At 44.4% G+C, this 13831-nt stretch overlaps 1 protein-coding gene across 6 annotated transcripts in view; it reads right to left on the reverse strand.

The window, feature by feature from the left end:
* The window catches only part of LOC118220813 (sodium/calcium exchanger 1-like), a 142841-nt gene that overhangs the window by 5605 nt on the left and 123405 nt on the right, over nucleotides 1-13831 (reverse strand). For all 6 annotated transcript variants that reach the window (XM_035405098.1, XM_035405102.1, XM_035405099.1 and 3 more), the window contains one exon: nucleotides 3138-3413. In XM_035405098.1, coding sequence (XP_035260989.1) covers nucleotides 3138-3413 — 276 coding nt within the window. The remainder of the gene's footprint in view (nucleotides 1-3137; nucleotides 3414-13831) is intronic.

Raw genomic sequence — 13831 nt, forward strand, 5'->3', positions numbered from 1 at the left:
TACTGAATTAGGTCATTTATCAGCAGTATAACTATGACTGAAAATTATGTTCATTAGGCAAACAATGGCAATCAAGCAAAACACGTAAATTATACTGCGGCCAATTATATACTTTAGCTGGATTGCAACACATTAAACAACCACCAGCCCAGCAGAGCAAACATTCCCACCCCATGACACTCCCACAAAACATCTAGAAACAAAAACTGGGGAGAAGGGTTGAAAATCAGCCTTGGACACAAATCTTAAATGCAGCAGACGGTGTCTTCTTTTAACTTGTAACAGCGTTAAATTGCAGAGAGGTCTGTAGTAACTGTGAGGTTCAGACTGGGTCATTTTCCTCCGAGCTCTAAATATTGTATGGCAGCACTGCACACATTAAAGTGCAATACAGTACAAGCCTTTGGGCCCCTAATCCCCCTCCACAAATGTTTTCTTACTCAGGTGATCTGTGTGCGTGTGTGCATGCCTGTGTGTATGTGTTGGAAGTAGAACTGGACCGAGCGTCAAAAAATCGTTACTTCCGCTGGCGCACGCTAGGAGGGAAATCCTGGGCCCCTGCCTCCAACACGTTAGCGCCAGACGACACACAGTAGCCACGCCAGATTTTGGGTTAATGCAGATTATCCATCCCCCACCTCCTAACTTTCGCTCTGCTCCAGCGACTCCCTCCGCTCAGTACGTGCGCCTCGCGTCGCCAAGGCGATCGAGACCGCCACTGTTTGCGTGCGGTTACCAACAAGCGAACGCCCTAGGAAGCGTCCTCCGGAGCAGCGAAAGCCACTCCTAATGCGCATTAGCCCTGGCTCGGGAGCAGGCTACCTGCTAAATCGACCGTCGGCATAATTAACAGACTCGGTAATGACAGAGAACACAATCTCCAGCGAGAGACGCCTTGGGTAACAAACGATGTTTAACGAGCCGAAACGAGCCGTTAAAACCACAGCACAGCCCTGCGAGATCTGGGCACATAACAATCGTTTCTCTTCCAATTATTTCACAAGCCATTAAAAAAACATTAGACAAACAGGGGTGGGGGTGAGGGGATGGGTGGGTCACGTAACCGAAATAAAAAATGTATGAAAAAAAGAGTCATTCTGACAGAGCTGAGCCAGCTGAGTTATCGTGACATTACACGTTTGAAAGAGGTACATCTAGGAAGTTCTCATTGGGATTGCTCGGAAGAGCTTGGAAAATATTCCAATCCTTGCAACCCAGCACAAAAGCGCTGTTACTATGACTGCTGATAAGGCCACCGTGTCCAGTGTGACACTGATTCTTAAATATGTCACTCATAACTTATTTACACCTCTATCAGACCCGCTACACAAAAGCAGACACACCTCAAAGATTATTATGGAACGTGGCAAACTGAACACAGAATTCAAGGCAAAACATTTTGAAAAAAAAAAAAAAAACCTGTTTTAAACCTGAATTCCATCCCTGAAGTGCTTCCTTTTTAGGCTGTGTTTTGTCAGCAGGCCTTACCACTTGTTTTTCAAATCTCATCTTTATGGAGTGACTGTCCACAAAATAATTTTACATGTGGCTCGATCGGATTTGTGCCCGATCGGATTTCTTATTTCTGTCATAAAATAAAGTGGAGTTAACGCTGTGTCACATGGGGAATGTGGATAAAAAAGCACTTGAAAGGACAAAAACAATCGCACATTTGACCAGTCAGACACAAGGCACTATCCCATGTGTCAGAGTTAGGGCCTGCATGCAAATGTGATCCATACTGGAACTGGAAAAAAATCCAATTCAATGAGGTCATTTGCTGTTTTTCAGGAAAAGATGAGACACACATCGGATATGTGAGAAGAAGGATTTGCGCTTCGCACGGTCGGTATTATCAAAGTCTGAGCTTCTGTCTGATTGCTTTTCCGCAAATGGGAAAGGGCAGCCTGACAGTTTTCTTGGTGTTATTTCACCCGGATACACTCTGTGTGCGCGAGCGTGCCCGTTGGGCACCGTTAATTAACCTTGCAGTCCCCCAACGAGGTCTGCAAATAGAACGTGTCGTTTGCCGTCATTATTGGGTTTATTTTTACAACAAACATTTACTCCTTTTTACTTTCCATTTTTTTTTAGATGGAGAAACGCGGAGATCCTGCGGAGATTTAGCACCACGGGCGACCACATCTCACAATGGCTGTGCGGAAACTATAAAGCTGATTGCGTATCCTGAAATGCTCTCTTCAATTCTTTTCACGGGTGTTTCATTTAATTAATGGCGCGCACCTCTATATTAAACGAGTTCAATTTGAGTTTTGGTGATGCAGCGGAATTGATCTCATTTGCCATAATGACTACAACGCAGGAGCCGCTTATATCGATCACTGAGTCGAGCAAATTTGCTTTCTCATGCTGGAGAAAACTGACTGTCATGCTTTTTTTGGTTTACCAGCGTGAACACACACCTCCAATCAAAACACGCAATTAGGAATTAGATTAAACCCGAACTTAATTAGAACTGCAAATCAACAAACTTGTTACTCTGGGAGCAGCCTAACATCCATGACTTTCATGATTGAAGTTTCAAGGACAAGATAACGGTTATCAAATATACATTTATTCCGCTTGTGGCTTACTTCTTTAATATAAAACATTAGCGCAAACAACATTCTCCACAATGCAGTTTTTTCTCCCTTTTCCAGTTTTAAGTTTATTTTAATAAACTTTCAGCATTTTTGCCATTGATATGTTCCTTTAATATTGTTTTTTTAAATTGTAATTGGCTTAGTTCTCATTCCTGTTTATCACTATTTCTATGTACTGTATGCATATAGACAAATATTTCTATTTTACTGTTTACTGCACTGTCTCACTGTTTTAAATATCAAATGTAAAGTGCTTTTCACACCAAGAAGAATGCAAAGAAAATAATATTATTATAGTGTGGTGATGCTTATTATTGTTATTAGTATTGTAAATACTAATATGCCTACAAAAACAGCAAGGACTACAACAAATAATAATAACAACAACAACAATAACAATAATAACACTAATAATAATAAAGCGGTATTATTATGAGGTGATGGTGGTATTATTATGGTGCAATGGTGATGGTGATTATGATTATGATTATTATTATTGTGATGATCATCATTATTATTTTTCGGGAGCCGTACCCGGCACGGAGGTCCCGAGGGCCACGAACACCACGGCGGTGACGGAGTCCTTCAGGCCGATGGTGCAGCCGAAGTGGGACGCCAGGTCTCCGATGAAGGCGGTGAGCAGGCCGATCATGCTGATGGACACCACGAAGCAGGCCCAGCCGTTCCAGTAGTCGGTGGGCGGCACGAAGGCGAACAGCACCTTCCAGAACACCGTCAGGAAGTGCATGACGTAGTCGAAGCACGACGGCAGCTTCTCCTCGCCGCAGTCGTCGTCGTCGTCGTCCTCCCCTGCGGGGCGGGAAAAAATCGGAGCGGAATGAAGAGAGGATAAAGCCGGCCGTTAAGAATTCGGGAAACGACGGCAGACATGGTTCAGATCGGAGAGGGGAGGAGAGGAGAGGAGAAGAACGGGAAAAATATCAACCATGTAGAAAATGAGCTGTTAGCAGAAAGACCTACGGCATGAGCTCAGAGAACAAACCTACAGAAATACAAACGCACAGCAGAAACACCCGCCGGGCTTTCTGGCGCATTCCACTCCCACTATGCCGGTGACTTGGTACAAAAAAAAAAAAGTTATAAAGTTATATATAAAAAAGTTATATTTTTAAAAAAAATGTTTTATATTTTGAAATATTTTCCCAAATCTACGCATACTCATTGCTTATCAGGTCTGGCCACGGACCCCCCTACAGCACCTTCAAGGAGTATTCCAGCATTCAGCATGGCTTCTGATCTCAGCAGACAATAAGCATATGCGCAACAAAAAAACTTTCAAACAATCACAGTGATTTTCTACATGATTCAGATGCACCGTTGTTTGACTGGCACTGGGTTTACTGCAGGTGTACGCAGTGGGAGAATTTCACCTGGAATGGCCTGCTTTCCAGGCAATAATTACAGCCGGCGTTGTCGTACTGCCAGGAGCACTGTGGGATTTGTCCCATTTTATTTCATACGGCTGCTTCCTTTCAAAGGAAAAAAACAGAAAAAAAGAAGCTTTTGTCAGCAGCCAAGCAGACTTCTCAGATGAATAAAACTTCCCCTCGCGCCCATTTGGGCAAATTTACACAAATTTACAAATTGATTGTTGAAAGAAAGACGAACCGACTGCTGTTAAAACTCGGTCACAACAGCAGGCCTTCAAAGAAGGGTATCGGACGAACGCGCCGGAGTCCCCGGCTCCCCAGAAGCCCGACTGAATGAGCCGTCCCGTAAATCAAACAAACAAAAACACACAGCTGTGCTGAACAGCTATTTTCTGAGCAAGGCGATGCTCACGAAGCCGCCGCAGCAAAGCGCTCCATTACCGGATGCCAGAGCCGCCTCGTGATGCCTCGTTCGTGCCTCGCGCCGAAGAACCGCGTCCATTATCCCCGCTCAAAAGAACCGCTTTCCTGCAGGCACAGTCTCGGCCTCCCCGCGGACTTTCTCAGGGGCCTTGTTCAGCGTAATACATCCGCGCTGCACAAACCCCGACCTGCCTCTACCCATTAGCGTTAAGGGCCAACGCTGCGGGATTAACCCTTTGAAGGATCGCCGTTCCGTTTCTAAAAATGGCTGGGGTCGCGCAGAGGTCAGATATAGAGGTCCCCCCAAATCAGACGTGGACCAATCTCAGTCTCGTGTGCCTGGGCGAAAAATCTCATGCATTTCAGCCCCTCCCCCCAAAACCCACAACTGTAGTACATTTGCTGAGCATAAAGCTGTAATTAATCATTTACAGAACTGTGGCAAAGAATATAACGAAAGACTCGAGTTCATTAAGCAGTGGCTGCAGCCACAATCTGGGCATGCACAACCCTGCAGGATCTGAGTTTGAGAGCCCTAATGTAGGCTCATTACAAAGCAAGATGGATGCACTGAATAATAATAATAATAATAATGATAATAATAATAATAATAATAATAATATGTCCTTGTCAGCTTAAATTAGTGAAATCTCAAAGGTGCGGATTGGCAGAGGCAGCAGGTGACGGCCTTGCGGCGCAGATGATTCATCACCCCCAGGGGGCAGCAGAGTTCAATCACGACGACTGCACTTGGGACATAAAACCGGCCACTTCGGGAGAGGGGAAAATAACAACACAGGTCCCGGCCCATCTCTGATCACCACTCACATTTCAGCCTCCACGCACAACTTTAAGTGTAAAATCAACTCTAGTAGAGTACTTTTACCTCAGACAGAATACACACTGCCCCTGTTGGGCTCATACTAACAGTTAGTGGTGATTTAACACTAGGATTTATGGCACAGCACATTTTTATAGGCTTCCTCGTGCGTAAAACCTTAATCACAAATAGTTTTGATGATGGTGAGAGACATCTTGCTGTACAAGACAACCAAGGGCCAGAGCAGGAGGGGGCTGGGTTTTGGGGATCTAAGCCAATACCCCAACATCGGTGCCTGAAACTACAGAGCTGCAATAAGCCTGATTACAGGCACAAGCCTGCAGTAAGCCTGATTACAGACACATGCCTGCAGTAAGCCTGATTAAAGACACAAGCCTGCAGTAAGCCTGACTACAGACACAAGCCTGCATTAGTCCTGATTACAGACACAAGCCTGCATTAGTTCTGATCACAGACACAAGCCTGCATTAGTCCTGATTACAGACACAAGCCTGCATTAGTCCTGATTACAGACACAAGCCTGCATTAGTCCTGATTACAGACACAAGCCTGCATTAGTCCTGATTACAGACAAGCATGCATTAGTCCTGACACAAGCCTGCATTAGTCCTGATTACAGACACAAGCCTGCATTAGTCCTGATTACAGACACAAGCATTCATTAGTCCTGACTACAGACACAAGCCTGCATTATACCTGATTAGACACAAGCCTACACTAGTCCTGACTACAGACACAAACCTGCATTAGACCCGATTACAGACACAAGCCTACACTAGTCCTGACCACAGACACAAACCTGCATTAGACCCGATTACAGACACAAGCCTGCATTAAGCCTGATCACAGAAGCATGGATTGCCAATGCACCACTAATGTTGTTGCTCTGCACCAAAACAAAGAACCCTGACTATTCAAATTGAAACAGAGAAAGAAACCATGTGAAACAGAGAGAAAGACAGTGAGAGCAAGAGAGAGAGAGCATAACAACAATGTTTTTTCCTGAAATATTTTGACATTTAAATGACATTTGTGTGATTAAAAAGCTGGTTAGCCAAAAGCAACCGCCTACCCAATAGACCTCTCAGCCATCGTAGCTGCCTACGTCGCTGAGCTTTCCCATCAGCGCACAAAAGAGGCGAAGCTTATACTGAATGTGCAGCGGCTGAGTAGATTCTGCTCTTCAGACTGACCCCGGCTGAGGTGGACCATTGCCGTGGTTACCGCGACACCTACTCTAACACTCCTCCACAATCAATTCCGGACCAGTGCCTGCTCTGCGCCACTCGATGGTAATTTAACTCCGACGCCTCGTCTCCTGTGCCCGATGAAGGCTTCAAGCTTTCACACCCCATCATGAAATGAACACTGACTTTAAAAAGACCAGGGAAGAGGTTCTTAGCTCTTATAGTACTTAACATCAAAGAGGTACATCAAAGAACAGAGGAATCTGATCCATCTTCACACTGCTTGAGTTCAAAACGTCCAAATTTCTCGCCCTCCCCTTAAATGGATGAGCAGCAGGTCACATGATGCCTTCCTGAGGTATAGACTTGTGTCACATGTTATGCTTGTTAAGAAGACACCTCAAAGCCAAGCTCTGCAGCATTTAAATGAACAACACCATGGCCCAGGTAGCTACCACATGAACCATTACATTTAGCAGATGCTATCATTCAGAGATGCTTATGCAGCCTCCATTTTCTAAGGCATAAGATCCATTTACGGAGCAGGTTATTTTAACTGAGCAATTCAGGCTAAGTACCTCTGCTCAAGGACACTTTGGGAAGGACAGTGGGAATCATGCCAGCAGAGTCTGATTTATACTATACACCGAGCTGTCACCCAAACACATCGGTGACCGTTTGCTTGAAGAAGCCCCTGTTATAAAAGGCATGGCTATGAACGTAAAACCCAGGACTTGGCATTTATTTAGTGAACACCGTCTGAGTGAGAGAGAGAGATACACAAATTTACACAGACTATTACAAGTAAGAAGCACACAGTTGAGGTGGGATTTGAACCCATGCCTCTCACTCGCCCAAAGGTTCCTAAGACTAAGGCTAAAACCACACACACCTGGCACCTGGCATCGCTCTCGCCTCCCACAATTGCCCCTAGCTAGGGGCAAAGTCGTTATTTTGAACCTGAGGGCTGTGACACTAGAGAGTGTTGTCACGGTAACCTGCTACAAGGCCTCAGCTTTACTGCACCTCACTGTGCTAACTAGCGAACTAGCCGAGCTACGCCCGCTACGCCCGCTACACTCCCAAGTTAATCTTTCTTTATGCTGAGAGAACAGAGGGCCTCTGTGGAGTTAATCCTTACTTCTGTGCTTAAGCAGATGCCTAGCGTACGCCCCCAGTCCTGGGAGCCCACACAGTCCGCCTCTTTTCACACGTCATCCACCAAAAACGGGCAAATATTTGCAGAAGCGATTCGGAATGAACAAACCCGCATAAAAACGGCAGCCTTTTAATTTATTATGAGTATGAAACATTAGCTTAGGTGCTCTAAAAGCTGTTAGAAAGCTGCGAAGCTCTTTCTGCATTTGTGCGCCTCTGCACGACGACTTCCGCTTTCCAGCAGAACAGCTTCACTTCAGGACGGAATGTAATGGCAGCATCTTCTACTGAAACCATTTGTATACCATCTGGTGCAAACAAATAAACAAACAAACAAACAAATAAAAACAGGTATTTGATGCTAGGGGCTAACTGAGGGCGGTTTTTTATTGGTTGTAGGGAAAGACAGCAACGCTCTGCGGGGATCGAGCTGCAGTCAGAGAGCTTCCCCCCCAGCTGTCAGCCAGAATGCATTCGGCTCACTAAACAAGCTCAGAAAACGCCTAACCAGCCAGAAATAAACAAACAAACAAACAAAAAACCAACAAACACAAGCAATGAACAAAGAAGGCTAGACGGTTGTACTGCACATTTTACCACTAAATACAAAATCACTTAAAGCCTTGTGTAAGTGAATTTAAAAAAACAAACATCAACAACCATCTCCATGCATTTTCAGTCATAATCATTGTTTTTTTTCCCCTTGGTTTATTATGTTATGTTCATGAGTAAAGACCCTGTGGATGTATTGAGATTGTACATACTTTGTACTGGCAAACATTTCTTCATATGTGAGTTTAAGCCTTCTGGTCATGACACCACGGCTGATAAGGTTGGATAGATTCTTCCCCCAGGAGAGCTTCCACCCAGTTGCCCAAAGCAACACTTCAGTGGTGTTCAGAACTTGACTTTGAGATAAGCTAAATTCTCAGGGGTAACATCCTTGGGAAAACACCAAAGATGACCTTGGATGAGCACGGCACCCGAACACATTGAAAATCTATGAGCGATGCGCATATGTGTTTGCCCAAGATAACGGCATATGGTCCAAGTCTAAAGAGTTGACATCTGAGGGATCTGATTGTGACTACCTGTCAATCACCTGACCGCTACCTTTAAATTCACAACTGAAGCAGAGGATTTTCACCCTGAATGGAATCTCACAGTTTGTGAGAGGAATGTAAACGTTATATACCATTTAAAATGTCTACCGGGGTATAAATAATGAAGTGAGGACATTTTTTGGGCACTTATTTGTTTTGAAGAACACTAACTGACAAAGAAGCATCCTCTTAGGCTCTGAAGTGTGTCCAAAATGTCAGATGCCCTTTGGAAGCAAAGGCGCTTATCTAAATGGAAAGAAAAATGTAGACTGCAATGTGCTCTTTGTACAGTGACCTTGTGTGCTACAGAAAGGTACTAACAAATAAAATGTATTATTGGAATACTACAGGCCTAGTGCACTTTAAAATGCTCTTCTACATTAAAGGCTTTTAACATTTTCTGAAGAATGAGCACCTTGAATCTGAGGCACATTCTTTCCTGGCTTGGCCTTTCAACAATGTCACACAAAGCGATGTGGTGTTTTTCAGAAGACCGAATTCACTTCTTGTACTTCTGAATTTCACTGTCCTGCTTTCTTGGTTTGTTTGGGACTGATGGTAGGACAATTTTTTTTTATAAATAAAAAATGTCAAAAAACTATTCAAGTAAAATAATTTGGCTAAAATATATTCTCTTCCTAAATACAAAAATTTATTTCTATGCTACTACCCGTGCCATTTTCAGACACGTACTTAAAAACACCAAGCAAGGACACGGCAGCATGTTGTGTAAAATACGTTCTGGACATGGAAAATGATAACATCCATCTCCATGTATGCACAGGTTTTATTCATCATTAGAATGACATTACAAAACAAACGGCACATAATTACAACACTAACGAGAGGATGTACTCATTACCGCAAACATGTAAACTCTCCAGGCTGCCTGGATTTCTGCTTAGAAGACCCATTAAGGTGGTGACAGTTTAATCACCAGATTAAAAAAAAAAAAGAAAAAGTTTTACAGCTCTTTGCTTTAATGATCCATTCACATCAGGTGAAACTGCCCCGTTAGGAAGCGGTGCTTCTCTCCACAACTTTCAATTACATTCGAACCGAAAACCGAGAAATAAAAAAGGAGATAAAAACGGAACTGAGCGGAGATGTTCGATGCTCTCCCAGCTGATACTGTCGCTAATGACGGTAGCACGGAGCGGCGGGACGTCGCTTTCCCGAAACGAGCTGAACCGCGCAGTCGTTTAGCAAATCCGCGAACTCCGTTCACATATTTTCTGGGCTCGTTTTGGCTGATGCACCTACCGGAGGGCAGGCATTTCTAACATTTCCATCGCTGGGAGCTGGGTATCGAGGCAAGAATCAATACCCGCAGCGCATATCCACTTTCTAATGCACTAAATAATGCATCCTCAAGGAGGAGGGTATCGAAAACAGCTTTGTTTTCAGCAAGTGTGCCCCTGCCATGCCAGTAAATGTGATTCCGCAAGATTTCTTGCCGCTAATAAACTCTGAATAACAAACGCGTAAACGCATTACTTTCTCATTACTTGTGCAACATACTTCTTTACACTGGTGATGGCTTCGACTTGAGTGGTAACAAAGGGTTTGAAAAAAAAAGAACCAAAACACAATGAATGTGACACTGATAATGAAAAGTCACACCGAAAAAGCTGTTAAGACTCAAGCCGCCACAGATATAACTGGCAGGGACCGAGATTCAATCTTGGCACGACGCCCTCAGCCCAAAAACCCCTTCAGACCGTCATTTCCCAAACAGCATTTATGTCATTTAAAACCACTTAAACAACACTCAAGCAACGCGAAGTTGCACTTAAGCTAATTTCAGGTTGATCCGAAGCCTAGCCTCTGGGCTTCCCTTAATTCAAAATGCAGTCGGCCAGGGTCCTTATCTATGGAAGGAGGCAAATAAGACTCATGCAGGGTTTTTGGCATGCAGTCTAGGAGTACTCCCCTTCCATCCCGTATCCCAGTCCTCCCTGAACCGGGCGCAGTTCTGGAAGAATGGATCCTACTTGAGAAGTAAAATGTCAGAATAAGCGTGTTGTTGTAAATGTATGCGTCTACGCATGCGTGCTTGTAGGGTAATGTAGTCATTTCTGCAGCCGTGTTTGAAGAAGGCGTCCTTTAAAGACTAGCCTTTGAGCGGCGGCGATGGAGTCAGATGTACTCTACCCCTGCCTGCACCCGCAGCATCCTGCAGGCTTCACCGTAAAATACTCAGCATCATGAAAAGGATTAAATATTTATTGCGACGGCCTGTAGGACAGCTCATTCGGTTAAGTGCGGTGCATGGATGAGCTCCACGGTCTCGTATCAAATCTAGACCACGCCAGTGTTGGCTGTAGGGCGACTGTGTCACGTAGGGCACCGCAGGGCTCAGTCTGTTAGGGGCCCACGTTTCATTGCTCTGCAGCGCCCCCTCTGCAGGCATATTGGGCACCCGTGGAATGCACCCAAAAGCTGCAAAAAGGAGATTTCTTCCTCCACCTCCACTTCAAGCGAGCTTAGCTGTAGGCCGCCGTATGAAGAAAAAGCAGCGGGTGACACCACGTCACCGCATGCTTTTCCAGTGTTTTTCGGTGGCTTTTCTAAAAGCTGGGAGCCGAATTGCAGTCACCAGACAGTACCCTCACCTTCGAGGCTCTTCACAACCTGACAAGGTGTTAAAGCCGCGCGCAGTCCCACCGCTGACAACACGCTAACAGGGTGAAACGGCGTCACTGAAAATAGCTCACAAACCGCCCCATTTACTTGCCTTTACGCAGCACATCTGACAAAACACGCACATCCCAAAGTTCATTTAAAAAGATCTTTTTTTTTTCCCCAGAGGGCTTCTAATTAATTCAATGCTCCAATTAGCAGCAGACGTAAATGGATGATTGTGAGGTGGGCCAGGTTGTTATTTTTCCTGAGAAAGAGCTGCCATCTCAGTGCATTCTCTCCTGTCTCCTGAGAGGGTATGGCGATGGCGATGGTAAAATGCAAATGGAGTCCTCGTTTCCACTTTAACTCCAGTGTGGTTATTATTAGCCCTCACAATCCCAAACAGGAGGAAAGAGAAGTAAGCTCCCTGTGTGTTTATAGTTTCTTACTCAGTCCATCCATTTTACATTTTGACAAAAGACAATGGATACTGCATCGTGTCTGGACATAGGGCGACGTTGCTGTTAATTGACACCAGTGTTAAGTTAATTAGGGGGTCTTGATGTGGAGGCTGAAAATAGCTGACCCTTAAATTGGCTTTCATGAGTGTGCTTGTGGGGAAAGAACTACACAGCAATTCACCTGGGACCATTTTCCACATGCTGCCTGTGTGTGTGTGTGTGTGTGTGTGTGTGCGTGCGTGTGTGTTTGTGTGGTGTGTGCAAGTGTACGAGTGTGCAATGTAATTTAACTGATTGACAGCAAATAAATAAATAAATAAATATAATTGGCTTATCTTTCCAAAGCAGAAAAATCTGGCTCACTCATGCTCACCAAGTACAGTAACCAAGACAGTAGGGAATGTTTTTGAAGTATATGGTTTCAGTGGTAAGCAACAGTAAGCGCATTGTTCGTTTCTCAAGCAAATTAAAATGCAATTACTCCCAGCAGTTCGATTGGAGAAGCACCCGCAAGATTTATCTGCCCCCTCCCTCCTTTACTCAAGGTCCCCAGGGTAAATTCTCCCATCTGCGCTCAGGAATTTACTGCCCCGTCTTCCCATGATCCCTTTGCTATTCCACGCAACGACAACAGCGGCACAATAAAAAAACCGGTGAAATGTGGAACTCGGAGGAGAGCCAATCTGCCGCTACGCCTTCAGGGCCGACTCAGGATCAAAGACAACCCCGGGAACCAGGAGGGGAGGCCGAGACGGAGAGGAACAAGTACTGAACCGACAGTAATTACATCACAGAGCACAGAACCGTGCGGGGCAATAACGCAACTGTCATTTTTCAGCGGCAATTATAAAAGGAACGTAACCGTTTTGGTTTTCTTTTTTTTCCGGCCAGGTGTCCCTAGGAGCTGCTGTCATTCGAAAAATTACGTTTAAATGCGAAGATGAATAACAGGAACAAACAAACCTTATTCAGGATGATATATAAGGCATCACATCGAACATCTCCAATCATTCATTAAACGCAACAGGCTTTTTCATGGTTGTATATAACACAAAGGAAGTGAGTTTATGACGCTTCTCATTAATCTCTCTGTACTTAGGCACGTTACTAATGTAACACATTTATGGCTCGTTATTAGGAAGAAGACACTTGTTAGGTCTTTGATTGGTTGCTTGGGTCTCTGAAAACTTGTTTATGTTTTCAAAACTTCAAACTTAATATACTGGTTATGGTGCATAAATTCAATTAGCTTTCAAGATTTCAAGTTGGAGCTGCATTCATTTTACAGTGGAGCATTTGTGTTAAGATGGGGGGGGGGGTGTTTGTTTTGCAGTTCATGATTCATAAACCTGAGTCACCCTGTCTTCTTTAAAAGTGCTGTCCTGTTTTTTGGAGGCTGTTTGTGTTTATTAGGCTGTTGTTCTGTGCCCCGCGGTCATCCAGGAGTTGGGCTTTAATGTCTTTAAAGAGATCAGGGAATAGCTGTAACATTTTTCCTCCAAAATTAGCTCAGTTTTAGTTGTATCTTTAGAATTATTCTTTTATTTATTAATGAGGGCGAGACCCCATGTAGGCCCTTCTGGGTTTCTAGCCTCATCCTGCACTGCCTAGGGTTCATATTTATTTTTTTTGTTGTTATTGTTTTTGCACTTAATTTTTCATTTTTCCGTGTATATGACCGGTTGAGCTCGAGAACACATAGTGCAGAACTCCATTATAAGAACGTAAGAGACAGCAGTGAGCGGACGGGAGGGCAGTAAAGTGTACAGCACATAAAACATGAATTACAGCCTTTAACATTCCCCCCCCCCCTCCCCCTTCCCCCACCCCATTTTATACCCGCCAGGATTTTTATTGGTGCTTAAATCCTAAACCCCTGGATATACAACATTAACCAGCCGGGATTACAAGGTGATATAACCGCTGTTGCGACAGGGTCCCGGCAACAACGAGGGCCTTCATTAGTCATTCGTCTAAGCAGCTGTCAATCAACAGCTATGCCCCTCGTCATTAGTCCCTCAAAGAAATGGAATGCACAG

This window comes from Anguilla anguilla, chromosome 2, assembly GCF_013347855.1.
Source record: "Anguilla anguilla isolate fAngAng1 chromosome 2, fAngAng1.pri, whole genome shotgun sequence".
Classification (NCBI taxonomy): domain Eukaryota; kingdom Metazoa; phylum Chordata; class Actinopteri; order Anguilliformes; family Anguillidae; genus Anguilla; species Anguilla anguilla.